The sequence below is a fragment of the Camelus bactrianus genome, chromosome 7 (genome assembly GCF_048773025.1).
Source record: "Camelus bactrianus isolate YW-2024 breed Bactrian camel chromosome 7, ASM4877302v1, whole genome shotgun sequence".
In the NCBI taxonomy this organism is placed as follows: domain Eukaryota; kingdom Metazoa; phylum Chordata; class Mammalia; order Artiodactyla; family Camelidae; genus Camelus; species Camelus bactrianus.
In genome coordinates, this window is record NC_133545.1 from 81,865,244 (window position 1) to 81,892,542 (window position 27,299).

The 27,299-nt window shown below is 50.2% G+C and overlaps 1 protein-coding gene across 3 annotated transcripts in view; it reads right to left on the reverse strand.

Annotated features, from left to right (window-relative positions):
• Positions 1-7,971: 7,971 nt before the first annotated feature.
• The window catches only part of GLI3 (GLI family zinc finger 3), a 269,150-nt gene continuing 249,822 nt past the window's right edge, over positions 7,972-27,299 (reverse strand). For all 3 annotated transcript variants that reach the window (XM_074367698.1, XM_074367697.1, XM_074367699.1), the window contains 5 exons: positions 26,050-26,199; positions 24,831-24,995; positions 19,156-19,446; positions 14,545-14,872; positions 7,972-13,662 (listed from right to left, as the gene is read on the reverse strand). In XM_074367698.1, the coding sequence (XP_074223799.1) occupies positions 11,333-13,662; positions 14,545-14,872; positions 19,156-19,446; positions 24,831-24,995; positions 26,050-26,199 (3,264 nt within the window). In that variant the 3' untranslated portion in view covers positions 7,972-11,332. The remainder of the gene's footprint in view (positions 13,663-14,544; positions 14,873-19,155; positions 19,447-24,830; positions 24,996-26,049; positions 26,200-27,299) is intronic.

Genomic DNA, 27,299 nt, shown 5'->3' on the forward strand with positions numbered 1-27,299 from the left:
GGGATGCAGTGTCTTGGAGATGATGCCTGAGGCTTTGTAAGGTGGGGAGGGCTGTGGTTTCAACCCCCCACCCAATCAGAGCTGCGCCCAGGGATCGGGTGGTCTGCGGTGACCTGATCCACTCCGGGACCCAGAGAGCGGCTGGACCACTAACCCCGGGGGCAGGGAGGGCGCATCCCTTGATGGCGGGAGCATCACCAGTGCTGTTTGCATCTCTGCTCTCCCTCCTGGTCAACAAGTTCAGGGAAGGGGTTTCTCTAAGGTAGGTCTAGATGAAGCCACCTTTTTGTTATTCTGATCTCACGTCTGCAAACACTGCCCCAGGTGCACACATCAGTCTGCTTTGTGAGTCTGAAACCAAACAGGACCCTGCGGCGCCCTCCCAGGTACAAAATCCTTTCCCAGTGTCCCCAGTTTCTTATTTTCAGGATAAAGACTTTAGCCTTCTAGACCCTCCTGAATTCCAAAAAGCAGCATCAAAGAGTTACGCATCGGGAAGTGAGGGATACACAGACAGAGGAGCAGCAATCAAGGAATAGCAGGGCAGCTATTAAAGCAGCATCCTGGTTCCTGCTCGAGGAATATACATAATAATATGTTTGAGTTCTTCTGTGGGAACTAAGCACCCCCACCAGGGTGAGGATGGTAACTTCCGGCTGCCATAAGATCCCGGTTACCTCTCCCCAACCAATTGGAAGAAAGTCACACATCCTGTAACCCTCACCCCAAATTTTGCCTCTAAAAGCTTGTCCCCCAAAACCATCAGATAGTTCAGGGTTTTTTTTGGGGGGGGGGTTGTGTGTTTTGTGTGTGTGTGTGTGTTTTCCCCTCACACAAGCCACCCGTTCTCCTTGCTTGGCCCAGCAATCAGCAAGCTGGCTGGCACGTAGGGGTCTGAATGCACCCCTTTGTAAGACCTCTGGCTCCTGGGGCTCTCCATCTTTCTGCAGACTGTGGGCCTCCTTATCTGTACTTCAGTCCTATGGAACCATCACCTGGGTGAGGGAAAAGAGATAACACCAAGGAGAAACACAGTCATTGAAGGCATGGGGGTCCTGCACATGCCAGGTGTTTTATATCCACCATCCGAAGCCCCTTATCACCGTGACTTTGGGGTAGACACGATCATTGAGCCACCTTTGCAGATGTGAACACTGAGGCTCAGAGGAGCACATGGAGCCAGTGGACCAGGTGCTGGCACTCTGTCTGGATGCCAGCCGGGGCCGGCTCTTCTCTGGTGAGCTGGGACCCTCATGGCTTCCTCTGGGTGTTTCCAAGGAGAAGCTCCCTGTGCTATAAAAAGGAATCTGGGGACATCTAAACCCTTGGAATTTCCCCAGTGATAGCAGTGCTTTTGTTACTTGCAAGCCCCTGAGATCACACCTGAGTTTATGTTAATGGGGTGATTCTTGGGGGTCCCAAGGTGATTTCCGGGTTGGGGCTGGTTACCTGAGGAACCAACCACGTGACCAGAAGATCAGAAGTTTGGGACTTTGAGCCAGCCTGACTTCCGGGGAGAGGATGGGGACTGGGGATTGCATTTAATCATGTGGCCAGTGGTTTTATCAGTTACGCCTACAAGATGAAATCCTGATAAAATCTCTGGGCACCGAGGCTCAGTGGAGCTTCTGATGAAGGTGGCAGGCCCTGACTCCACAAGTATTGGGCACAGATGCTCTGGGTTCAGGGTTCCCCCCTCCCCTAAGTCCTCCCCCAGTAGCATCCCTGGCTGCTTGCTTCTCAGTTGCATGCTTTTTAATAAAATTGTGACCACCTGAGTTCTGAGTCATTCTAGGTCTAGTCACTGGACCTAAGAGGGTCACAGGAATTTGCAGCTAGTCATTCAGAAGTGCCGGGTGATCCGGACATCCTCTTGAACTTACGGCTCACTTTTGAAGTAGGAGTGGTCTTAGGGGTATGAACGAAAAATCCTGCAAACTGTATCAGTAAACAAAGACTGCTGAAGCCATCAAGTCATCCGCCACCCCCTAGAGATGACAGGCCTGCAGCCCAGCCTCTGCTGCCACTCACAGTGGTGCCCTCTGAGGGGACTCAGAATAAGAAAGGACAGGACACTGGCCCTGGATAGTGAGGTGCTTGTCAAAGGAATGAATTCAGTGAGCCCAAATGTTTGCTTCCTCCCACACACAGAAAAGCACTAAATTCTTTAACTTGAGATGCCTGGTCTTTTTTTAGATAACAAGTAATCTTTTATTGTTCCGACTACCTGGTCTTTGTTGTAAAGCTCCTATAGATCCTAGCTCCTCCCCTGCCTCTTCGGGGCAGTCCCTCAGACAGATCTGAGAGGCTGTCTTCCCGGCTCGAGTCCTCCCGCCAAATAAAACATAACTCCCAACTTTTAGGCTGCGCATTAATTTCAGTCGACAGGGGGAGGACTGAGGTCTTAATCTGTGGGGTCTGCACTAAGGTCACCATCCAGGGGGTGGGGCCAGAACTGACTTGCAAGGCACCAGCTGGAGGTGGGGGTCAGACCACCCCCTTCCCTGCACCCGCGTTGTTACTTTTTCTCTGAAGGGGAAACCCTGCGTCTGAATGAAGCTGGAATCCTAGTGCGCGAGGCCAGCGTGGATGGATTGAAATCAGCTTATTTTCGAAAACCTGCCTTTTGGCTGAGCGCTAAGCCCACTTGATTTAGGAGAGCCTCAGACGGCGTTTCCAGCAAGCTGGATGGCCGCCGTGCTGGAAGCTGCCGGCGGTTCGGTGGGAACAGTGCGGAATGATACTAAATCGTCTAAAACTGCAGAGAAAGCGAAGACGGCCTGGGTCAAGGCAACCCAAGGAAAGGCTGTTTCTCGACCCTCTGTCTTGAAGGTCAACAGAACATTCTGTTCTTCTCCCAGCAGCTGCCTTGGGACTTGCTCAGGGGTGTTGTTGGTTTGCCCTGCAGGTAGGGCAGAGGAGGGTGAAAAAGGACCAGTCACCCTGTTACCTGTTATCTCAATTCAAGGGACATATTAATGTCATCTGGGCGGGGAGGGAGCTTGGATGGCGTCTCCGGAATTTGTTTTTTTGTGTGTGAATTTCAGGGGAAAATACTTACCATGATGCTCCATGACGTCATCTGTGGAAGGATGCGGGTCAGATGGGAGGTGTCTGGGGACCTGGGTTCGTGCAGCAGCCAGCTTCTCAAGTTTAGCAGGGTTAAGAATGGCTGTGTGATGGATCTGTAAGTGGTAGTCACCCTGGGAAGGCTGAGAGAGCCAAGGTGCAGGGGGTAGAAATCTATCAGGGACACCGGACCACCCTTGACCTGTAACAGATTCTGTAGGCTCATTTGTTTGTTGTCAATATGATTTTTCTTGCCTACCAAGTTTGCTGCTTCTTAAAAAAATACCTCTGGGCAATGCATCTAGGTGGGTTTGGGGTAACATTCCGAGGTGTAAAAATCATCTTCCAATGAGAATGCGGGTGTTTCTTGCCTTGATTCACTGGGGACCCAGCACCGACCCCTTATCTTGGTGGTCAATGAAGCAGCCTGCTGTCTTCCTTCTGCCCCGCCCCCAGCCCTGGCTCGCCTCCACCTCCTCCATCTCCGCGCCTCAGCAGGGGAGGAGGAGAAGGGAGGTAGCTGGTTGCTCCTCTCCATCCAAACAGCAACGGAATTCCTTGGCCTGGCTGTTCAGTAATCCTCTGCCAGCTGGCGGCCTCCCTCTCCTCGGGAACTCGGTGAATCACACCTCCGCAGCGCGTTTGGCCCTTGCAAGCCCCGAGGGCTGGAGGCGTGCGCCTGCCCCCTGGGAGGAGCCGCGGTCCAACTGCTGAGCGCGCATCCCGTCCGCCGGGAACTTCCGAGCCCGGGAGGCTTCGCAGCGGCGGGGGAAGAACTCTGATCTGGAGGCGGGGCTGCTCCAAGGGGCAAGCGCTCCCTTTCGCATCTCCCTGGGGGTCCTTGCAGGAGCTGGGGGGCTTGAAGGGAGGCCAGCACAGCAGGAGCACGCTGCGGGGTCCTCTTTCCGCCTCCCCACCACCGTTTCGTAAGCCCTCTGGCTGGTGGTCAGGGAATTAGCAGAACACTGGGGAGTGATGTACTGGGTCAAAAATACTGCCAAAAGCATGTTTGGGCGGACGGGGGAGGGATCTATTTCGGTGGTTCAGGCTCGGCTTGGACAACCAGGAAGGAGGTGATTGCTGTGATGTTCCCTTACCCACTGGCATCAGAAGCCCTGCCGCCGATTCTAAAGCTTTTTCAAAAGTTGGGGCAGGCTAGGTTTTTAGCAGCTTTCTAATTGGAGTGACTAGGGATATTTCCTCGGTTAGAGCTTGAGCCAGACGCCCAGGGAGACAGAAGCAGCGCGGGGAGAGGGCAGAGCCGACCTACCCCGCTTCCCGACGCAGCTCGGCGGATCGGTCGGGGCGGCCCGCCGTCTCCCAGGGGGCTGGCCCCCGGGGATGCTGGCCGGCTCCCCAGGGCCACTGACGCTGCTTCCAGCTCCGCTGGTCGGCTTTCCAGGCCCCTCGCGCTTCGCACTTCCCCCCGGCCTGGGAAGGAATGCTCAGGGAAGGGAAATGAGGTGTGGGCTGAGCCCGGCTGCGCTGTGACAGGTGGGAAACCCGCCTGTTAATTTTATTAAAATGATCCCTTAATATTAAAAAAAAAAAACCTCTCTGCACTATTAACAGGAAATCCCACGTAAAGTTTCTTGCGTATTCGGTGAAGCGCCAGTGATGGAGAGAGCCCTGTGGGTCCTGGTCCAACCTGGCGCCCCCAACTGCCTTGGCCTTGCTTCTTCTCTGCAGGGCTGGGCTGGAGCCCACCTTCCCGGAGGACAGCGAGAAAATGGGGAGGGCCCTGGCTTGCCAGCCCCCCATCCCGCCCTGCTTCCTAAGGCACAGCAGCTCCCTGCCCTGTGTGAGCCCAAGGGCACTGCCTCCACTCCCCCTCCCTGGCGCACACCACCCACCGTCACTGCCAAAAGGTATTTTTAAAAGGTATTTTCCCTGAAAAGGTCAAAGTCATCTCCCACCTGAGTCTTGCCCCCAGTAAATCCAGTCTGGACCCTGTAGGGATGTGGCAGGGAGTATGCACTTGTGAGCCTCACTCAGCATCACGCTGGTCCCTCCCATCTTCTGTTCCCTTCCTTGCTCTCCATTCGTTCTAAAGGCCCAGTTCAAGTTTACCGGCCTTCCTGACAGGTGCCAGACCCGTCTGTCTCTTCACAGGTCCAAGTCCTCGCCTCTGTCTAAACCTGCCTTCATCTCCCCCACTCCCCACCCCCATGTCCCAGGGCCGGCATCCTTCTCAGAATCCAGGTAGCTCCGGTGACACTTGCTCCTTTCACTGTGCCATCAGAGACCTCCTCTCTTCTGCCTCTTTCCTATTGGATGATGAACATGCGGTCCAGCCTCTTTCATTAAAGAAGAAGGGAAGGGAGGAAGGAGGAAAGGAGGATGGGAGAGAAGGAGGGAAAAAAGAAGAAAAAGAGGGAAAATGGAAGAAAGGAAGGGGAACAACCACAAGAAAAATCTAACCTTCCGCCGCTCCGATCTCTTTCCTTGGTCTTGGAAATGGTGTATTTCATGCTCCCCGAGGTGCACGTTTTCCCCACCTTGGCTAACATCGCTGAAATGGTAACGTGTCCCTCAGAGCAGAGCATGCATCATGTCATAGCTTAATTGCAGTGCTTTTTCCTTCTCAGTGCGGACAAGGAGCAGCACACGTCTCAGTACTGATGGCATCTGGGATGATGACATGGGGCGTGCAGCTTGACAGAGGCCACCGAGTTCCCCTTTGCACCGTGTCATTTGGTCCTCAATTGTTTTCAGCCCATTTCTGTTCCCACCATCCTATCGAGAAATGTTTCCCAGGGCGTCCTGAATCTCAAAACCAGTATTTTCCAGCCCATGTTTGACTGGACTGGCATGTTGTTTTTGACAGTATTGGCCCCCTGAAACTTGCCTGTCTTGCCTGCCTCCCTTGTGCCCTCCCTGTCTCTTGGTCCAGGGGGCCAGTGTTCCTTGGGGTTTGTTTCACAGTCCTCTCGTTCTGTACCTGAGCTCGTTAATGGCGGTCTGACCCTTTGCTTCATCTGTCACCTGTCACCGAAGGCTTCCAAGTCTGAGTTGATACTTGGATCTCTTTTCTGGGCACCTGCCTATGGTATGTCTCTCCTTCTATTTCATTCCTTAAACCGGAACCTCTCAATGTGGCACCATCTTCTCTCCAGGAGACGTGTGGCTATGTCCAGAGACATTTCTGGCTGTTACAGCTTGGGGAGGGGTGCTGGTGGCATCCAGTGGATATCGGCTAAGGATGCCACTGGACATCCTACAAGACATGAGACAGTCCTCCACCACAAAGAATTATCTGGCCCCAAACGTCGATAATACTAGGTTTGAGAAGCCCTGTTGTATGCACCTCAGTCCATAATGCGCCAAACTGAACACCACTTGGACATCTCCCATTATGAGTCGCCACTGTATTCTGTGGTTACCTGTCTGTCCCTCCCACTGGGATACAAGCCTGTGGCCCCACTGCTCTAACCATCTCCTCATCTCCAGTTCCTATCAAGGAATCTGAATAGGATGTGAGATATCTAGGCAGGGCTGTGGGATTAATGGACTATGTAACTGTTGTCTGCCCAGTATCCCCAGATAAGCTGTGAATTCTCCGAAGGCAGGAATCATGATAACTTACCACCAGGCACTGAGAAAGGATGGAAGCAGCATGGGAGGGATGGAAGGTTCAGGGACAGGTGAGAACATCTGTAGAAACTAAAAGATTCCATGCCTCTGCTGGGTGAGTATGGGCTGATGCATGTGGCCACACCATGTATGGAAAGGGGGGGAAAAGCCTAAAAACAATGTATATTCTATGACTCTTTCTAAAAACGGTAGAGTTTGAATCACTAGGTAGAGAAGGCATAACCTCAGTCTGTGTTGGTAAAATGAAATTTAAAAAATAATAAAAGCTAATATTAAAAGAGAGATGAGCTCAGATTGTATTTGGAAGAGCAAATATACTATAAAGTAAAACCTGTGAAAATTAATAAAAGGGAAACCTCACGGAAAAACTGGAGTAGAGAAGGCTACCACTCCTTGTCATTTACCCCAAACAGGAAGACGTCAATTACAGAGCCCCACAGGAAGTGACTGACCTGTACTCCCAAACAGGAAGTACACCCCGGAGCCCTCCAGTAGGAGGAACACTTTCTTCCTGCCCATCAACAAACCCGGTTGATGGAAATGCAGATCAGCCAGTGAGGGGCTGTCATCAGCTGAATTCTTTACTATCCTCCAATGAGCTTCCGTTTTTCTCTTGTTAATGACCTTCGTGTCCCACCCTCCTTTTCAGAAAAGCCTTCACAAGCCCTTGGAGTCTCTCTCCGCTTGCTGGATGGGATGCCCGATCCATGGACAGCTTAATAAAACCAATTAGATTTTCAGATTTACTCAGCTGAATGCTTTATTGTTTTATTTTTGTTTTCTGTTTGTTGGTTGGTTGGTTGGTTGGTTTGTTGGTTTAAACAAATCAAAGGGGAAAAATTGCCAAGACAATAAAGAGAAAGCCATGGAGGAAAAATGGATGGATGAATAAGGCACTTTGGCACGTGGTTGAATTTTCCATCTTATCCTAGCATTCTCCTATTATATTCTGATTTGGGTAATATAGAAGGCGTTTGAACCCAAATTACTGAATATAAATCTCTATAAAATTGCAGCTCTGCCATTTTACCTCGTGCCCCACAGAGTTTGGCAAAGAGAGAAAAGGAAGAAAACCAATCACGGTTACAACTGGCGTGTGTCCCAGGTGCATGCCCTCACACCACCACCGGCAGGTGCATCGCCTCGTTCCCCTTCTGAGGGCTGAGGAATCTGGATCTCAGAGCCCAAGTCCCCCCAGCTCGTATGCGTTTGTGGGAGGGGGTCTGGGTCCAAAGGCAGGTTCTGGATTTTTCCAAAGAAAGCCCTTTTCCCATTCAACTAGAAATTAAATGAACAACCTACTAAACATTTCAGTACAAAGAGGGTTTTTTTTATTGACATCATAAGAAACACCGTTCGTTCTCTTTGTTACAAAAAAGACTAAGTGGTTCTGAAAGCAAATGTAGAGTCCGTGGGTGGCGGGGTCGCGGCCCTGGGCTTGAGGTGGGCGCGGGGGCATCGCATGGGCTGCGGGCTGATCCGAGGAAGACCCGGGGCCGGCCACGTCCAAACACTATGCCTACAATACTTAAATGTATTTACATGTGTTTCTCTTAAAAAATGGATTACACATTTTATTTTTTAAAAAATCTAAAAAAGGTGAAAAAACTGAACTCGTATTTTATCTTACACGTTTGCAGGATACACAACAGTAACTCGTCAGAAGAGGACATCCTCTTATCAGTTTCAGACAACACGGGAAGCCCGGTGACAAGACAGCTCAGACTCCGCTACCATCGTCCTGTGCTCTCGACCTGGGGAGCGCACGGCCCCCAGCCCTGATCGGGCGACACCAACTGGTCCCTCGCTTTGACAAGATTAACATAAAATAAGGCACATACATCGCAAGAATCAAAACTTTGTAATTCGAGAGGGAGAGGGTGAGCGAATGTGTGAGGAGCAGGGACAGTCTAGTTAGTTATTTAGAAAAAAAAACAACCCAATGGATTGACAAGTAAAGACATGTTTCACACAGACGTTAAACAGGGGTACCGTGTATGAGCCTCCATCAAAAACTAGAAAGGGACACTGGTGAGTGGGTGTCATCTCCCTAAACGCAAGGGTTAGAGAGATGGGGAGAAGGCTGGAGGCTGGTCCCATCCTGGGAGATGCCAAGTCTACAGAGATCTCTGTCCACACGGGACACTCCTCAGTGGCCCCAAAAGACCTTTCTTCCACTAACATCACAACCAGTCATCAGACTCTTGGAAAGGACACTTTTTTCTTCCCTCCCATCCTCTCTTCCATCATTTTGAGATTTCCCTTTGAGAGAAGCCAAATATTGAGCTGAAGTGGGAGTGTCTCCTGCACCCCTAAAGGCAGGAGCAAGGAAGACAATTATGAAAAGAAAAATATAGGGGGTGACCTGGAGAATCACCGGAAACCAAAGGGAGGCACCAGATGACAACGGTGCTCATCCCTGGAGCCGTCCATCTTTCCGGGGTGGGGGGCAAAGGTGAGATGGGAAATTCTGGTCATTGAGAAATGCAGGTCACATCCAGGAATGCTACTGGGGCAAGGACTCAGATGGAGGAGGCCAGGGATTGGGCCAAGTCACAAGAGCATGCATGCCAAGGTAAGACCAGGACCTGGAAAGCATTTTGAGATCATGGAAGAAGGAAGTTCAGGGAATGGATGACTGATTCTGTGATGGGATCATGACCTGTTTGAGGAAGACAGAAAAAGCCTTGATTTTCCACTGACAAGTGGCAGAGACTCAACTCGACCAGCTCCGATCACTCCTTGCCTTTTGATTTGGGGCTCTGTTCCAAAGCGGATGCATCCTTTGATTTAAAAGAAAGTGCAGCATGGGGGGTGGGGGTGGGGATGGAAGGAGAACCTCAGCCTCCCTCTGCTTTCATCTAGTTGAAAGCAAACCCAACTGTCTCAGCCACAAAGTCCCAACGGGCGATTTTACCTCCGCACTGACAGTCTTGGTCCAAACGAGAGAACATAAACATGAGAAAAATGGCTGGTCCTAATATCCTCTCTCCTATCTAATATTTTATTTGATTTTTGTCTCAGACTGATTTAAATGGCAAGAATCAAGAGACAAAAAGTCACATCCTAGACTCACGAACTGCTATGGACAAATCCAACTCCAGGGTCAACGGGACAGAATACAGCAGGTAGTCTGAGGTGGCGATGTTTTAGTTGAATAGTTGACATATTTTTAAAAGTAAAAGGCTGTTTAATCCACATACTCTGTGCACACATAGTATGTCTTTTATGTGTAGCAACTGCACACGGGGAGTAGCTGCACTTGTTAAATCTTGGAGTGTTTTAATGCAAAACAAAAGTCCAGATTAAGTCCGCATGAAGGACAAAGTGTATGGAACATTTAATTTCTTAAAAGGATGCATCATATGATAAAGTGTTAAAAAAAAAAAAAGGTATTTACACAGCTTCCTCCCTAATGCTCTCTGATACTAAAATTATTGAAACAATTTATTCCAAATATCTTTGTATGTGAGTTTTTTTCTTCCACAGCTAAGACTGATAAATCCCCTAAAATAGGGCACTTAGAATAGAAATATTCCTTCACCATAGTGGAATTAATAGACGTTAATGACGTAGCCGGCTGTGGGATTTAATTACCTATGTGCTCAGAACCTATAATCAATCCTCAGTTATCTGTAATAATGGGAGGGGGAAAGAGATGGAACTAAGTAAGAAATAGAGCAAACCCACAAATATTCCCCAAACTAATTCCACTGAATAGCTGGGATCTACAATCTGCCTAACTTCTTGCCAGAACGGATGAAAAGTAACCACGTGTCACCCAGTGCCCCTCCCCTCTCTCCCGGGAGCTTGGAACAGCACTGACGTCCAGGAAGAGTGAGAGGAGGCAGAGTGGGTAACTGAGGACTGACCATACGGACGGATCCACCCAAAGCACCTTTGTGAACAGGAGGAAAATTTTCAACCCCAACTGTGAGCAAAGCATTTCATCTGCAAGAGCCCTCAGTGTCCACCTGTGTGTGACTGTCTCAAGTATGCCCTGAACTGAACTGGGGGCGAGGGGGCATGCCAAAAATCTGTCATCTCTGCTACGGTGCACCCACAAAAGACCTTCAAACTCACTATCCGTATTCTGATTCTTGTGCCCAATGTGGGAATTGAAAAAGCAAACAAAACAGAACAAAAAAACCCCGAAACACAAAAACAAACGTTGCGCGTACGGAAAGGAAACTTTGAAAAGCTGGAGATGTAACCCCTCGGCCACAAGCACACCAACTCCCATCTCCTTTGAGTAACAGGGAAACATGTCAACTCCTTTAATGTGACCTCTCTTCGAAAAGAAAGAGCATGCACGTCACACATTTACACTGGTTTACTAAAAAAAAGGGGGCGGGGGCTTACAGTTTTTTTTTTTTTTAAAAAGAGGGCATTTCGAGTCTAACAATACTGATTCAAAAACTGAAATGGAAGACAGTTTCTCCCTAGAATACTTTAGGGTTTTTCAGAGTCCTTTTCCATAAAAGGAATATACTTGAAACACATCCCAGTCAGGTGAGATGAGATTGCTAACATACATACAGAACTAAAAAAAAACAAAAAAAAAAAACCAAACAAAAAACAACCAAAAAACAAAAACAAAAACCCAGGTCAATTTCATCTTTTAAACGCCTAAAGGTCACGTCTCTTGGCAGTCCATTCTCCCTACCACCTACTGCATAACTGCCAGGAATTTGCTTTCCTCCGCGAGGGAGGTCAGCAGCGAGCTCATGTCCCCGATGGCCATGTTGGTGGTGCTCACGGACAGCGGGAGGGACGCTCGTGGCGTCGTGAGGCGGGAGGAGCTATGAGAGAGGTTCTGAATGATGCTCGGGCTCAGGGCTCCCGACATCAGGCTGGCGTGGTCCGCGTCGTCGATGATAGCGTCAAAGTCAATCTGCACCCCTTCCAGGTCATGGCTGTCGAGGCTGTCAACTGTGCTGGTCACCTGGTTAGCACCTGGGGAAAGTAATTCCGAGTTTTCGGCGCTGGCCCCCTGGAGCAGGCAGTTGGCTTCCGAAATGGAGAAGGAACCAGTCTTCATGTCTTGCTGACTGAAGCCAACGGTTTGGTCATAGAACTGACCAGAGTAACTCTGCATGTTGGGACAGAGCTGATGGGCTTGCCCTGGCATCTCCATCTTGATGCCGTTCACCCTGCAGGTCTGACTTGTGTCACTGAGCTGTCCCGGCTGCAGAGCCAGGCCGCCCCTCGGCCCAGCCTGGCGCCGGCCGCCCCCGTAGCCGGCCCACGGCTGGTAGCCCCTGACCGCGGCCAAGCCTGGTGGCTGGCCGCTGACGCCGGGAGGCCCTGGCGGGCTGCTCTCCAGGCCCTGGTAGTTGTGGATGTGTGAGGTAGCACTACCCTGCCCTAGCATGTGCTGCCCGGGGCGGCTGGCCCCCTGGTGGTGCACGCTGTCGACCAGAAGCTGATGAGCCAGGTACCCCTGTCCCACTGGGTCTTGGGTGGGCACCCCGCTCACCGTGCTGCCAGCTGGCTCACTGGGCGCCCCGGGCAGGCCAAAATCAGCCTGGCTCCCGCTCCCTTGCACGGGGGCGCTTTTCAGCTTTGCCGCCTGAAGCCCGGCCCCGCAGGCCGCATCCAGCGAGCTGGGGACGCCGGGCTGCCTGGTCAGGCAGTTCCCGTACTGCTGGGCCTTGTAGGTCTGTTCGTGGAAGGCGGCTCCGTTGGGGCCAACCCCGCCGCTGTGGCTCACCAAGTGCTCCGTGCCACCGAAGGGGCCGTCGTGCTCCCCGAGGGTCGGATACCCTCCCGTGGGGCCGGCCCCACCCCTCAAGGGATTCTGTGGGTGGACGCCCGGGTGGCTGTATATCCCGAAGCCTCGGGCCGGCTGCCCCGCGGGCCGCTGGCCGCACTTCAGCTTGGAGGAGGACAGGTCGGCGCTGCCCGAGCTGACTTCGTTCCACTGAATGGGCAGGTCGGACTTGCTGGCATCAGGGCAGGGCGGCTCCAGCCCGCGGTACTGCTGGTTGGCGTGGCCGGCGGGCAGCCCGAGCGGGTCAAAGTCGCCGGGCCCGGTCCCCAGGCCGAGCCCGTGGGGCACTTTTCTGTCATCGGAGACGGCACTCGGGAAGGGGTGCTCGTACCCTGCCTGGTGCTGGGAATTCAAATACTGCACCACGTCATCGGGCAGGAGGTCCTCATCGGGCAGGTTCACGTCGGGGTCCATGGTCAGGGACTCCAGAGTGACGTTCTCAGTAATGCTCGGGGGACAGGGCGACGAGTGGAAGTGGCGGGGCGGGCCCCCCTCGGGCCGGGTGTAGTTCTGCAGCACGAGGTTCCGCTTTTCCAGGGACGGAGGCAAGGCCGGAGGGTTGAAGCTGTTAAGGCTGCTGAACCGCTGCACCCGGGGCAGGGAGAGGCTCTCGGAGGCCGTCCGCACCGGGTCGCTGGCCCTTCTCAGGCCGTTGCCCGGCGCGTCCTGGGGCAGCAGGGGCCGCCGGCCGTAACCGTGACCGTGCGCCCCGCCGTCGCTGCATCGCCGGGGCGGGTGCACGGGCGGCAGCGTCCCCGCGGGCTCCCTGCCGTCGCCCAGCAGGGCCATGCGGGTCTTGAGGCTCATCCTCTCCATGTTGGGCAGCGGGGTGGGCGGCGGGCCGCCCGTGGCGGCCGCGTACTTGGCCTTCAGGCGGTACTGCTGGGCGGGCGTGAGGCTGAGCAGGCTGGGCAGGCCGTCGCCCTGACTGGCCTCGCTGGAGCGGCGCGAGGCGTCGGTGGAGATGGGGTCGTACGAGTCGGCCACGCTCACGTTCTGGGGCCGCCCCTCGGCCTGGGACGCCTCGCTGGAGCGGCGGCTGGAGAAGCAGGGGGAGATGCCGGAGGAGCGGCGGCTGCTCAGGTAGGCGGAGCTGATGGTGCTGGTGGAGCTGTCCCTCCGGTTGAGCATGTTCAGCATGGTGATGTCCACGCCGGAAAGGTCGCTTCTGCTGGGGAGAAGGGGCGTGGGCCCGCCCAAACTGCAGCTGGTACCCGGCTGCGTGCCTGCGGGGAGAGAGGCGTTCATTCCGGGATGGCTTACCACAGGCGTGGACCAGCAGTGACTATGCTCCATTTCTCTGGGTCCCGCCTTGCCTGCCTCCACCCTGAAGCGCCAAAGCACGCAGGTGGAGTCAGGGGATGGGTGAGGCTGGGTGCCAATAAAACTTTATTGATATAGCAGGTGGCAGGCTGTATGTGGCTGACCCCTGGCTTAAACAAAACAGTAACAACTAACTCCCTGGGTGAGTTAAGCTCCTTCACAGGTGTAGTGCAAGGGCCAAATGGAAACTCCAGGGAAGTATACGTATGGTGCTGGAGTTACAGGAAGTCCAGGGGCCAGAAGTGTTCTCGGAGTCTCGTTTCCACACTCGGGGGCTGCCTGTGACATCCCACAAAGGTGTCACGCACCTGATTTGGTGGTGGGGACGTTTACCCTCAGGATACGCTCCAGGTGTGGAGTGTAAGCTCAGAAGCAAAGGAAAACTGCCAATGGGAAAGGCTGCCAGCCTTTCACTGAACTGAGCCAACGTCAGTCAGAGTGGTCGGTTTCCTCCTGGTTGCAGACTGGAAACCAGTGACAGGTGCCAACCACAGATGCCTCTGCCACTGGGATTTCCGCACCCTGGCCTCAGAGTTATGATTTCACCATCAGAATATGCCATGCACAGTCTTACTTTTTGTTTCACTACTACCCTCTTACTGCCTGCTTTCAAAATATGAACTCTCCAGAAAGGCAACACGAATATGTTTGGTTCCAGCATCATTTCAGGACCGGTGGGGAAACTAGCAAACAAAAACCCAAGGGCCCGGGTCCTGTCCGTGCCTCTGGCTGCATCTGAAAGAAGAGAAAAGCCTGCGCAGACACGAGGTCTGGCTGGAACTCACCATTTCCTATGAGAGGAGAGACCGCAGGGGCTTTGGGGGGTGGAATGGGGTTCAGTCGCGGAAGCATTCCGTTCACTTGTTTGAGCCTTTCTAGCTTGACGTGCTCCATCCATTTGGTCCCTGCCGGGCTCCTCCGGACTTGCAAAGCGAGGGCTGTGGTTGCAGTGGAAATGGTCGAGTCCATGACTGGGGTTTCATCGATGGCACTGAGGTCGCCCACACCACCTCCGTCGGTCAGAGGAAGCTCGAGCCCACTGTTGGAATAGTTGCTGATGGGGGACTGTTGGCTGCTGCATGAAGACTGACCACCAGGGCTTGGCTGAGATGTCTGTGGGGTCAAGGGCGAAGGAAAGAAACGTCACCCGAACGATGAAGACAAGGTGGCCGATGCTGAGGGATCACACAGACTCTCGGGGAGGTGGGGGTGATGAGAAGAACTGTGTTCTGGTGAATGGAGGTGGCCTCCCTGGACTGCAGTGACAAGTGGACCAGCAGTGGATGTGCAGTGGGGGGCAGTGGGCAGCAGGGAGTGCCAGATGTGGTGTAACAGCCATGGACCCCCCCCCCCCCCAGATGCCAACTCTGCAAACACACCTCGTCGGTTCCCAGCCCACCTCCTCCATGACTTTATTCTTTGGGCAAATTCCATAGCCACTCTCAACCTCAGTTTTCTTATCCAAGAAATGGGGACCATGTATTTCTCCTAGGGGTTGTTGTAGGGCTTTGATTTGAAGCCCCCAGAGCACACAAAGTTCAAAAAGCCCTGGATAATGGTCACTAATTGGCTTGGAGAGCATTAGCAGTTATAATAACTGCTTTAGTCTTTGGAATATAAATGTGGTCCAGAAGCACACATGACCCCGCTTCCAACCAGCCCCTCTAAATCGTTCAGGGCTGATTCCCCAAGCTGTGGCAACCCTTCCCACTTCTTTCTACATCTTCTTGCTTTGTAGAATTCCAAGCAGGGTGTAGGTAAAGGCAGTGGAAACTGCAGTCACTTGGCTTTTGCTATAGCCAGAGGGGAGTCACCAGGGAAGTGCAGACATCTTCCCAGCCTCTTCATGTGCACCTTGCATTTCACTAGGAGAATCAGGCCGTGCTCCCTAACCCCGCCCAGGTGGGCTGGGTAAGGCAATTCTGCGACTCAATGGGAGCTTAATCTAGTCCACTGGTTCTCAGTCAGGGAAAAGACCCCCTCCAGGGGCCCCTGGCAATAGGGACTGGAAAGCTCACTGTCCTCCCGTCTGGGAGAACTGGAGAAAGTGGCCTGCGCTGAGCAGTCCACACAACCTGGAACGCGTCCATCTAAAATCCCAGTGGTGCCCTGGTGGATTAACAGTCTGAGCCTTTTCGTACAGATAAGAAAAGTGATGTTCAGAGAAGTTCAGTGGCTGCCCAAAGTCACAAAGTGAAAGGTGTGACAGCCTCGACTCCCAGCTCAGCCCCACTCTGATTCCTCTGTGGCACCCTCTCGAGTGCTACCTAAAAACTGGAGCCTGATAGCAGCCCAAGAGCAGGGAGCAGTAAGTGCACACCTGGAGCCACAGAGCTGCCGGGAAGGGGTCTGGGCACAGGTCTTTCCCCCAGAACCCGTTACACTGTTTCTGTGGCCAAGGGACATACACTCAAGCAAATGGACACTTTCTAAGCGAGTGCCACATGGTACACTAAGGGTGTCCTGGGCAACCAAGCAGAGAAAAATAAGATACACAAATTTGATCGTTAACGCATGAAAGCTTCCTCAAGGTTTTACTTCTGCAGAGTCCCATAAGGCCATATCACCTGCTCCTTCCCAAGGTCCTTAGATCATCCAGGGCTTTCAAGATGTCTTGGACTCTCGGACTGTCAAATCAGCACGTGTGTTTGTATATGTCCACACGAACCTGCAGACTTATGCTTCCCCAGGGCCCGGAGGAAGGCCTTACAAATGCACTTACAGTTAGAAAATGCTTAAAGGACCACAGGCATTTCAATACAGATTAAATTGCCAACAACAAATGCATCCAGATATTCCTCAAAGAGGGTGGTGCACGTCTGGTCCAAGAATAAATTTACGCTCGTCAATACAATAATTAAATGGTCTTTGAGAGCATCTGCTTGGTCGGCCGGAGTGTGATGTGTCATGAAAACCTAGACAGATAGAACGATGAACTTCACCATCTAACTCCACATTTCCACATGCTGAATGTTCAAAACACACTGCTTCTAGGTTGGAAACACAGCTGAGTGATGTTCACTACCAAAGATACCACAAAGGACAGAAACGAAAGAAAAATGAAACCAATAAACATTAAGTGGTTAAAATGAACACAAAACAGAACCAAAGCAGCACAGAAGGCAAAATTCCCTCACCTTATTACCCACTGTCCTTAGGAAGTGAGAACAAGACATTTAGGAGCATGACACAGAAGAGATGTTGGATTAATAAGAAAAGAGAAGAAAGAATTTAATTTATAGCATGACGATCAAATCAAAGACAAGCTTTTAAAGTAAGAATATTCAGACTGGAAATCCCGTGTGCATTCGTAAATGTCTATGAAGGTATCAACTGATACTTACGTGTGTGTATATATACATAAAACAGCCTCCCGAGGAAGCCTGACTGATTTTCAACCTCACTGAGCCTCAGTTTCCACACCTCTAAATTACAGTCAGGCCTCCGCCTCTGTGATCTCTTTCCAGCCCTTTATTTCTATGATTTAATTACTTATAAAACGCTTCACATCTACAAATTTTATTTTTAAATAACGGATGTTTGGGGGGGGGGAGTAGATAAGGTTTTGGTTTTTTTGGTTCTTTTTTTTTCTTCAAGTGTAGTCGGTTTACAAGGTTGTGTCAATTGCTGGTGTACAGCATACTGTTTCAGTCCTACGTATACAATACATCTGTTTACTTTCATAGTCTTTTTCATTCTAGGTTACTAAGTTCTCTTGAGTTAGGGATGTATATTAAACGTGCAAGAGACTCTCGGCTGTTAGGATGTCCTAAGAACACAAATCACTCAATGACACAATCAAAGAGACCACAAATTCACTTTCCTAGTTTCATTAAACACTTGAGGGTAAACTGTTGAATCTTTTGCACAATTATTATACAGGGGGACTTTATTTTAGGAAAATGATACATGCTCCTGAAAAACAAAATTATAGATGAACAAAGTATAGTGATCAGTCATAACCCATATATAAAAGTTTTACTTTTGTTTTAAAGCAAAAGCCTAACCCTAACCCTAACCCTAACCCTAACTGTAGTCCTAACCCTTTTAAAAAGCAAAGTACAGCTACCCACTGGGAAATAATGATAAATCTGGATAGTTTGTTTGCATTACTTTTGGCTAGACTTAATATCACTTTCTAAGACTGTTAAGAGTTTAATGACAAACTCAGTAAGTCATTAAAATTCAATGAAGTCATTAAATTCCACTCCGATGCTTCTGAAACTGTCTGTGCCTTAGTTCCTGCCCACACGTCCTGCCCCACAGTGACATCACTCAGGAATTCACAAGCTGTCCATCCAGTTGCTGGACTTCCCTAATTTTAAGCAAATACTTCCTTACACTGAGTAGAAATCTGCCTGCCTGATCATTTCCACGCATCTCGAAGTCTAAGCACGTGCCTTCGACCTGGTACGTTTCTCCTGCATCCAGAGAACTGAGAGACTAGAACCCAAAACGCAGAGCTGGCTCCACGATCGATCTGCCAAATACACATGTACGCAATCTCCTCTGACGGCTCCTCTTTTCATTTTCCTTGCTGTCTCTGGGGGAAATTTCAGATGTTTTATTACGCACGTGCCTAACACAAAATCACCAAGTGAAGCTGGAAAGAAGCTGCAACTGGAGCCTGTATCCTGTGCATCATCAAACCCTGAGATGTTTGCCGATGACGTCTTTCAAACCCCTCCCGTGTGCTCCACCTCCTTGGTTCAGGCCCCACTGCAGATATGGTTTCCAGGCTCTCATCCACTCTCTAGGCTGGCACGGGAGTTGTCTTTTCTGAAGATCTAAACGATCCCTTTCTGTCTTTTTATTCTGGCACATTCCCCATGGCTCAGGCTTGGCAGCGCCGGGTCCTGCTCCGCAGCGCTCGCTCCATCCCTTCTCTGAGCGCTGACCCTGGCGGCCACCTCTCCTCGCATCCCGAGGGCACTGGCGGCTAGCTCCCCTCTGAATGCTCCCACACAGACCTGTGTTAATAAAGCCCCATCACGCTGAGTTGTGCTTGCCTATCCCACTGGACTGGAAACCCCTAAAGATTAGAGACCACGGCCGATTTATCCCGGGCATCATCAGGGCAAAGGAATCAGAAAGACATGTTTCCAGAAAGCCTGAATAGACAGGGGGATGGCTGTGTCTGTCTACCTGCTACCAGGCTTCCAGACTGACTTTCAAAACCGACTGGGAAACCCCTTGGCTTTTCTGAGCTGAGCCCTGTGGCGGGTACAGGTCAGCGCTGGGGAAGCAACCCAGGTCAGTGAGCGCCGGCCTCCTTCAGTCAGACAGAGCGGTGCAGTGAGGACGGGGCCGTGCCGCCCCTCCCTGTGCCACCCCGGTCCCTCTACTAAAGACGCGGGACAGCTCTGGGAAAACCGGAAGGAAAGTGAGTGACATACCATAGGCCTCTCCGCCTTGACGGTTTTCACTTGGAGGCATTCTTCCCGCTTTGAGGTAGTGTTGCTGAGGTCCTTCTGCTCCCCGAGGGCTCCCTGAGTCTGCCGGCCGGGTGACCGGGGCTGTGAGTGGCCCCCGGAGTCCCGCGGGGGCGGGGGCCGGGGGTGCACGTCCCCACGCTGCTTCTTGGTGACGTGCGCCTCTGGGCCGTGCACGGTCTTCACGTGTTTCCGGAGGGAGCTGGGGTCGGTGTAGCGCTTGGTGCAGCCGGGGATCTTGCACACGTACGGTTTCTGCCAAACGCCGTGAGAACAGACCATTGTCAAAGTGATTATCCCCAGCCCGCGTCTTCTGTGGTTACTCATTGTATTTTTAGTTCTTTCAAAGCACGTTCACAAGGCTTTGAGGTGTTCAAGACCCTCTAAATGGTATGAAAGTTTAATACAGACCATTAGAACATTGTTCAGGGCTCATGGAATCTAGCTGAAATACGTTATTATTTTAGAGCGTGCTGAGGGAGCACTAAGAACGTGTAAATCGCGTTTATGTTCTTGGAATCATTTATCCTGTGAGCACGAAGAGGTATCACGGCATCAGAGGGGCGCACAATAGATATCTGATGATAAAGATGGTGAAGAGGATGAGGATGGTGATGGTAACAGGAGAAGGCTTAAAGGATGCCCATCACTTAATGAGAAGAATGGGGGAGCTTGTGTAAAGAAACTTCCTATGAATGTCCTGGTTCTCAGACCTCACACCACTCTACCTCCTTTGAAAACGTGCTCTCTACACATCAGCATAATTAAAAAACTACCTACAGCCGACCCTATGTTAGATATCACTCAGTATGTTCCTCTGGGTTGTATTACAACTGCGTGGGGATGTTGAGGGCTCAGAATATCCAGAACCTTTCTTTTTTCCCTCTCTCTCTTTTTTTTTTTTTTAATTGAAGTACAGTCAGTTTACAATGTTGCATCAGTTTCTAGTGTACAGCAAAATGATTTAATCGTACATGTACATACATATATTCCTTTTCATATTCTTGTCCATTATAGGTTACTACAAGGTATTGAATATAGTTCCCTGTGCTCTACATAGAACCTTGCTGTCTATCTATTTTATACACAGTAGGGTGTGTCTGCAAATCTCGAACTCCCAATTTCTCCCTTCCCACTCCCTTTCCCCTGGTAATCATGTTTGTTTTCTGTGTCTGTGAGTCTGTTTCTGTTTCTGATCTGCAAAGCTGGAAGCCCTGTTAAGAGTGTCCACGAGTGCTCACTCGTAAACTGACGAGGGCTGATGGATGTTGTCCTGGAGACGAGGATTCCTGGACTGGGCTCTGCTCCTGAGGACTCAGGTCTATAAATGATTTCATGCTAATTTCATTTGCTACCTGGGTCAGTGATTAAGCTACAGATACAGTCATAAAAGTTTATACGGACCCTTATAGCTGAATATTTACTCAGATCACAGAACTGCTGGCATCGTGTTCATGACCAACATCCGAACTGTGGTTTTGTTTATTTAGCTTGAAATACATTCATGGATATGCTTATACAAATATATATTTCTATCTATGTATCCCAGAAGATGAGCTATTAAGTAAACAATCATCATAAAAAGCATGATTAATGTAATGCATCTATTGTATTAAAAAAAAAGACTCCTTTCTTACAGATCTATGCTTTTTCACTAAAAGCCCGAGAATGAACTGAGTGCTACCGAAAATGATGAAATGCCCTAATGTGGTGAAGTGAAGATCCCGAAGATTATCCTGAGAGACTTCACCTCCAAATATGAGATTCTTCCGGGTAGAATTGATTCCCATTAACTATGAATTACGTCTGTTCCAGAGCTTATGTGATTTGCCGCATATATATGTGATGAAATGAGCACCTCAAATTCTACGCATTAGGGACAGAAGAATGATCGTGCTATTACCACACAGCGTCCGGCATCAGCCCGGGCTGGCCGACTGCGCTGATGCGACAGGCTGTTCCGCCGGCGGGCAGACGGGGAGGTATGGGGCAGGGAGAGGGGTGGCAAAGCCAGGCCAGCATGACATTTTGAAGAGCTCCTCTTCCCGTTAAGACATGCACGTGTATAGTATGGGTTAGCTCGAAAACAAGGACACAGCTAGTCTACCTACTCATTTCATCAGCTCCTGCATTTCCAGGACCGAAAGCACATCCAAGGACACGTGTGCCCTTGCATGTGGACATATATACCATCCACTTACAAAAATCCCCACGACCACAGGGGCAGGAAACTTACATTTCACAAACAAAACTTAGTTACGTAGCTTGGTCCCCCTAGTTTTGTCATGATCGATGATGGAAATGAAATATAACTGTAGGTGAAGATAAATGGTGTCAGGATTCTGAGTTACCCCCATGTGCTGTCCTGGACAGTCGTTTTGGAATGGTTGTTGCCTTTTTGACCCTGAACTGAAAGGTATCTTGTGAAAGCAGGTGATACTTATTCTAGGTGACTTTGTAGAATTTATACAAATGCATTTTCCAATAAACATTTAATGATCCCTACTATATGTGAGACTCCGTGAGCACAAAGTTTCCTACGACAGGATTAAATCTCAAGGAATATAAAAGACGGTAGGAAAAATAAGACAGCATGAATTATCTACTATACAAAGTGTGAGTGCTCCAGAAAGATGTGGACAGAGAGGGACATTTTTCTCACTGGGGTGACAGTGGGAGGCATCCGTTGTTAAATTTCTCTATCTGGGTATAACGCCCAGCTCATGAGGTCACAGTATGGGCTAAAGAAGGTCATGTACAGCATGTCAATGCTTACCAAGATGTATGTGGGGCACAAAATAATTGCTTAATAAATAGAGTTTGATTAGGAAGAGACACTGGATCCTGAAAGATGAACAAGGTTCTGAGGGATAAAAATGAGGGCAAGAGCATGCAAAAAAAAAAGTATTCAGAGCAGAGGCCCAGCGGCAGGAGAGCTTCTGCATGAAAGCATGGTGGTTCAAGCATAGGCTTTCTGGAAGGTTCCATGCATGGTCACAAGGGTGAGGGGTCCAGGGAATGGGGAAAGGGGAGGCTTGGGTCTGGTGAGAGCAGATACAAGCCTGAGGGATCTAAACTTTTCTACAGGAAAGAGGGGGCTGCTGGAACTTTCTGGGAGGAAGATACAACGGAAACAGAGCTCAAGGCAACTGGCTTCATCTGGCTTTGGGAGGAAGGGAAGACGTGTGGTCTGGAGCAGGCAGCCCTGTCAAAGGCCACTGAGATGGCCAGTGGCCCTAAATGGGCAGGGCAACCACAGGGTGGGGGAGGCGAGACAGGCCAGCTTCCCGAGTGGGAATTACCTGCTCCGGGTTCTAGCCCATCCCCTCTGCCACGTCTACAATAGCAGAGTGCTTGGCAGGTAACAGCCAGCAGTATCTGTTCAGTGACAGAATGAAGACAGAAATAAGAGGGCAAGTAAGTGACAGAAGAGAATCTGGGTTTATCTAGAATTATCTGATGACACAAATCTGGATTTCCTGGACATACTTAATTTTGGTGTCTCTGAAACTGTCCCATCATTTTTATGCAAGGCCAAGGCCTTTCTCTTTATGGAAGTGAGAAAAAATTTTTACGAGTTTGTGAATCAAATTTTTTTATGAGTTTATGGTCAACGTTAATAATTTATTTTCAGTAAACTGCTCAACATCGGTGACAGACATAATTGACCAAGATGTGTTTTACTCTCATGATGGGTATTAAACTCGTACACAGCATTGCACTTTTTACCTCACAGGAGAATTCAAATGGAACTATAACACACTTCATTAAAGCAGACATGTCCACATATTTTAAGTCTATAAAAAGGTTAAAAGCTTAATACTTATGTTTATGGACATACATCACTAATCCTCACATACCCACTGCCCAAATTTCTCCACAAGCACAGGAGTGAATGTAGAGGAATGAAGAACCTCTAAATTTCTAGTTGTACTTAAATATATGAAGTGTAAAGACATTAATTAAATTCTAAGTGAGGTTAACCAAATCCCCTAAAACATTTTAAACTGAGATACAGTTTGCATCCCAGAAATATAACCCTTTTAAATTGCACAATTCCGTGGCATTTCATACATTCACAACCTTGAGCAATCGTCCCCACTATCAAATTCCAGAATATTTTCATCATCCCAAACAGAAACTCTGTTCCTCTTAGCAATCGCCCCTAATCCTTCTCCCCCACCCCCGCCTCTGGCAACTACTCATCTACTTCTGTCTCTGTGGGTCCATCTATCTTAGACTCCCTAAAACTTTGTACAAAACAGCTCAGCAGATTACCCTGCAACTATTTTACATCGTAAAGGCATTTTCGACATAAAAAAAAGGCGATGTGCCATCTTCTCTAAAACACCTTCAAACAATCGATCAATAATATGTGATTCTAACAGAATCAACTCTCCTTATTCCACTATGAATCTTTTGAAAAGAGTCTGTATATGTGAACGCATGTGTGTGAGTTCACGGGCCGGTGTGCTTTTCAGAGAGTGGGGTCAATCCCTTTGAGATGTTTCTGCTGTCAGCTCAGCTGAAGGGACTCTCATCTCTGCCACCTTCAAGCCAAAGTAAGGCCCATGAGCTGGATGGTGCACTTCCCCCAGATTCCCTCTCTCTCCATCTGAGATCACGAAAGGGCTTGCCTGGCACCTTATGGGGTCTCACATACCCACTGTCATGTGATAAGAGCCATGCCAAGATCAAAATGCTCCTCGTCTCACACAATTCCCAGCAAACTGATGACAGGCTTTGTGGGGCAAAACTATGTCTCATGTGAACAAATTCTGGTTAGCTGGCCTATTCCTAGCAAAACTCTGGGGAGCCTCTTTGCTCATTTCTGGATTCACTCAAGAGAAGGCTTTACTGTGGCGCCAGAATTTGAGGTAGATTTTCAAGAAGTCGGAGGTCTGCAGGCAGGCGTGTATTAAAACGTAAGCAAAATGAGTCAGAGATCATTTCCATTCTTACGCTTCTCTGAAATTTTTTTTTTTGGGGGGGGGAGAACAAATCCCTAAAAAGAGCAGCAGCACAACCAGAACCACTTATGACCATGAAGCTTTACTCAGCATGTTATCTTAAACAACTGACTAGACACCATTCCGGGTTTCTGGGACTAGCTTCCAAGATCCTTTGGAATTTAGAAGGTCTGGAAATCCTATTTAGCCAAGGCTGGTTGCCCTGCAAAAGTCTCTTTTTGATCTAACGCGCTTGAGGATACCACCTGGAGAAAGCAAATGAGAGCGGCTGTCTTAGCAGTTAGCTGTCAGCTGTCAACGCCTCGCTTCTGAATCTAACCTCGGTGCTTTCGGGGCGGTCCATCGAATGCACTCCCGCTCTTCCAGGCAGAGGGAGCTGATGGGGATTCCAAGTTGAATGCTGCTGCTGTCTGACCGGTAGGGGCGGTTCTGCATAATGTATTACTTCCCCTCCTTCATCTGCCTCTTTCTCCAAACCCGGCCCAGGATTCATCCCTACCTCTGAGACCCCAAGCCTCAACCTTCACCCCCAGTACTACGCAGGCTGGGAGTGGCCGGGAGCAAGTACCTTGGGACCGGCCTGCCTCTCCACATACGTCCCTTCTAGAGGGTTCTTTGTTTCCACCCGCCAGCCCTGGGCCCGACGCGTGTCCCTTGGAGGAGCCTCACCTCATTGGAGTGTGTTCTGTTCTGGTGCTTGGCACGGTCGGAGGCGTTGGAGAAAGCCTTGTTACAGCCTTCGTGCTCACAGACGTACGGTTTCTCTCCAGTGTGAGATCTCAAGTGTGTTTTCAAGTTTTCGAGTCTCGAGTAGGCCTTTGTGCAACCTTCAAACTGAGGACAACAGGTAAATCTGGATTACCCCACAACAATGATCGCTGATGCCGAACGCTCGCTTGGAGCTGATGAAAGACGGGCATTTTGAGGGTCAGCAGCTTTTCAAAACCAAGGAACAAAAAGTCCACTAAACTCTGCCTTTATTGGGATTCAGATGGGGCTCAGGGCCATTGGAGAGAAAGCGTTTTCAGGGCTAGTAAAAATCCTGGAGGGTTTTTTTTTTTTAATAGGCCACTCCATGTGGACAATGCGTTTCATTATCTGCTCATTCATCTCCTCGAATTCCCACTGATTTCAGATTCAGCACAAAGTTCATTAATATGGCTTTGTGTCCGTACAAAGGCACGGCATTTGATCATGTTTGTAAAGGGCCTTTAAGATGTAAAGTACCAGGGCTGAGCGGTGCCCAGCGTGCCTGGCGGGCACCTTAGGAAACGAAGGTTTAGCCTTGCAGGAATCCCAGCCTGCTTGGAGGTCTACACAGGACTATGGGGGCAGACCAGGAGAGTGGGGAAATACTGAAGCCACATAGGTTAGATTTTTTGAAAGTCTAAGCTTTTCAAGTAGAAACCGGCCCCTCCCCGTGCCCTCTGAGTCCTCTGGAGCAACAGGCGTTTGCACCAGGGCACATCCCAGCTGCCACCTGCCCGCCTGCCACTCTCCAGAGCTGGGCTGTCAAGACTCAGATGCTGCTAGCCACGTAGGGCTATTTAAATTTAAATTTTCAAAATGAAATTCAATTGAAAACATCAGGTCCTTGATGGCTCCAGTCACGTCTCCAAAGCGCCCGTGGCTCATGGCCACCATGTTGGACGTGGCAGATCTAGGCCACTTCCTCCCAGCATCCCCCCAAAGCTCAGCGGTCAGCATTATTTCTTCATTTCGGAAACCCCTCTCAACACCATAGGGGGGTTATCACCGCCCAGATGTGCCTCTGCTGAGCTGGCTCACCAGCCACACGGCCCTTGGAGTCGGGGGAAGGACCCACGGGGGAAGGACCCGTGGGGGCAGGGCGCACCCCCGGTGGCCAGCCCGCCCCCCCGCTACTCACAGTGCATTTGTGAGGTTTCTCTCCCGTGTGTCTCCTCATGTGCACCACCAGCATGTACTGGGCTTTGAAGGGTTTCTGCTCTCTTGAGCAATCCAGCCACCGGCACACGAACTCCTTCTTCTCGCCGTGGATATGGTCGTTGTTTATATGCTGGGGTTTGGAAAAAGAAAGAGAGGAAACAGAATGGAAATGTACTCCTCTTTTCCGCAGGCGACAGAAAGGAGAACCCCAAATATCCCAACTTTAAGTCCGACCCCGCGATGCCGTTCCTATACTGTAGATGATTCTGTCTTAGTTAGTGCTAGTTCTTCAGTAAGTGTGCTCTGACAGATTGGGGAGGTACACTTCCTAACTAGCAGAGGGACAGGGCTTGGATGAAGCCCAGGGTCCCCGAAAAAGTGCTGCAGGGGCACCTGAGGGGCGGAGCTGTGAAGTGAGGTGCCCCACGCGTGTCCTGTCTGGGCCTCTGTTGCCCTGCACCTGCCAAGTCAGGGTCAAGGTGAACCGATCACAGAGGTGACCTCCAGCTCTCACGCCCTCCAGGCCTGGGGTAGCACCTTGGGCTACTGCCGGGCCTCAGATTGCAGAAAGCGCACACGCGCGTGCACACACACACATAAACACACACACACACATACACACACACACACACACACACACACACACACATCTGTAACAAGGAGCTAGAAAAACCAAAGCACTTCTTCCAATGACACTTTAGTCCCAATAATTAGTGACATCGCTTCTTGGATGAGAATCACAGAGAAATGCACCGGAAACTGGAGACACAGACCAGGCGATCTTGGCTGTCCTCACGTATAACAGAAAGGAAAGGCCCACTGAGGTTCTTTCCAGCCCTACCAGTCTGTTAGTTCGATTTTTTTTAAGTGAAGGGGAATTTCCCTAGATTCCTCATCAGTTCAAAGGTTTAGAATCACTTTTTATGTAGATCCTTGGATTCATATACCCGGTGTCCTCCAACAGGGAGAGGTGAGAAACCTATAGGGGCGCCAGTGGAAGAGGTGGGTCTCCATTTGAACCAAATTGAAGTCAACTCCAGGAGGATGAGTATGTGGTTTTAACGTCCCGTTGTGGATGATGGGGGACATCTGTGTCCTGAGTTTATCCTGTTGGGCTGACCGGCCACTCCGCACTCTATCGGCCTAAATGCAAGGCCTTTGTGAGCCTTTTCTCAAACATCCGTAGAAACACATCACTAGTAAGCATGTGCAGTAAGAGGAAGCTCCCCC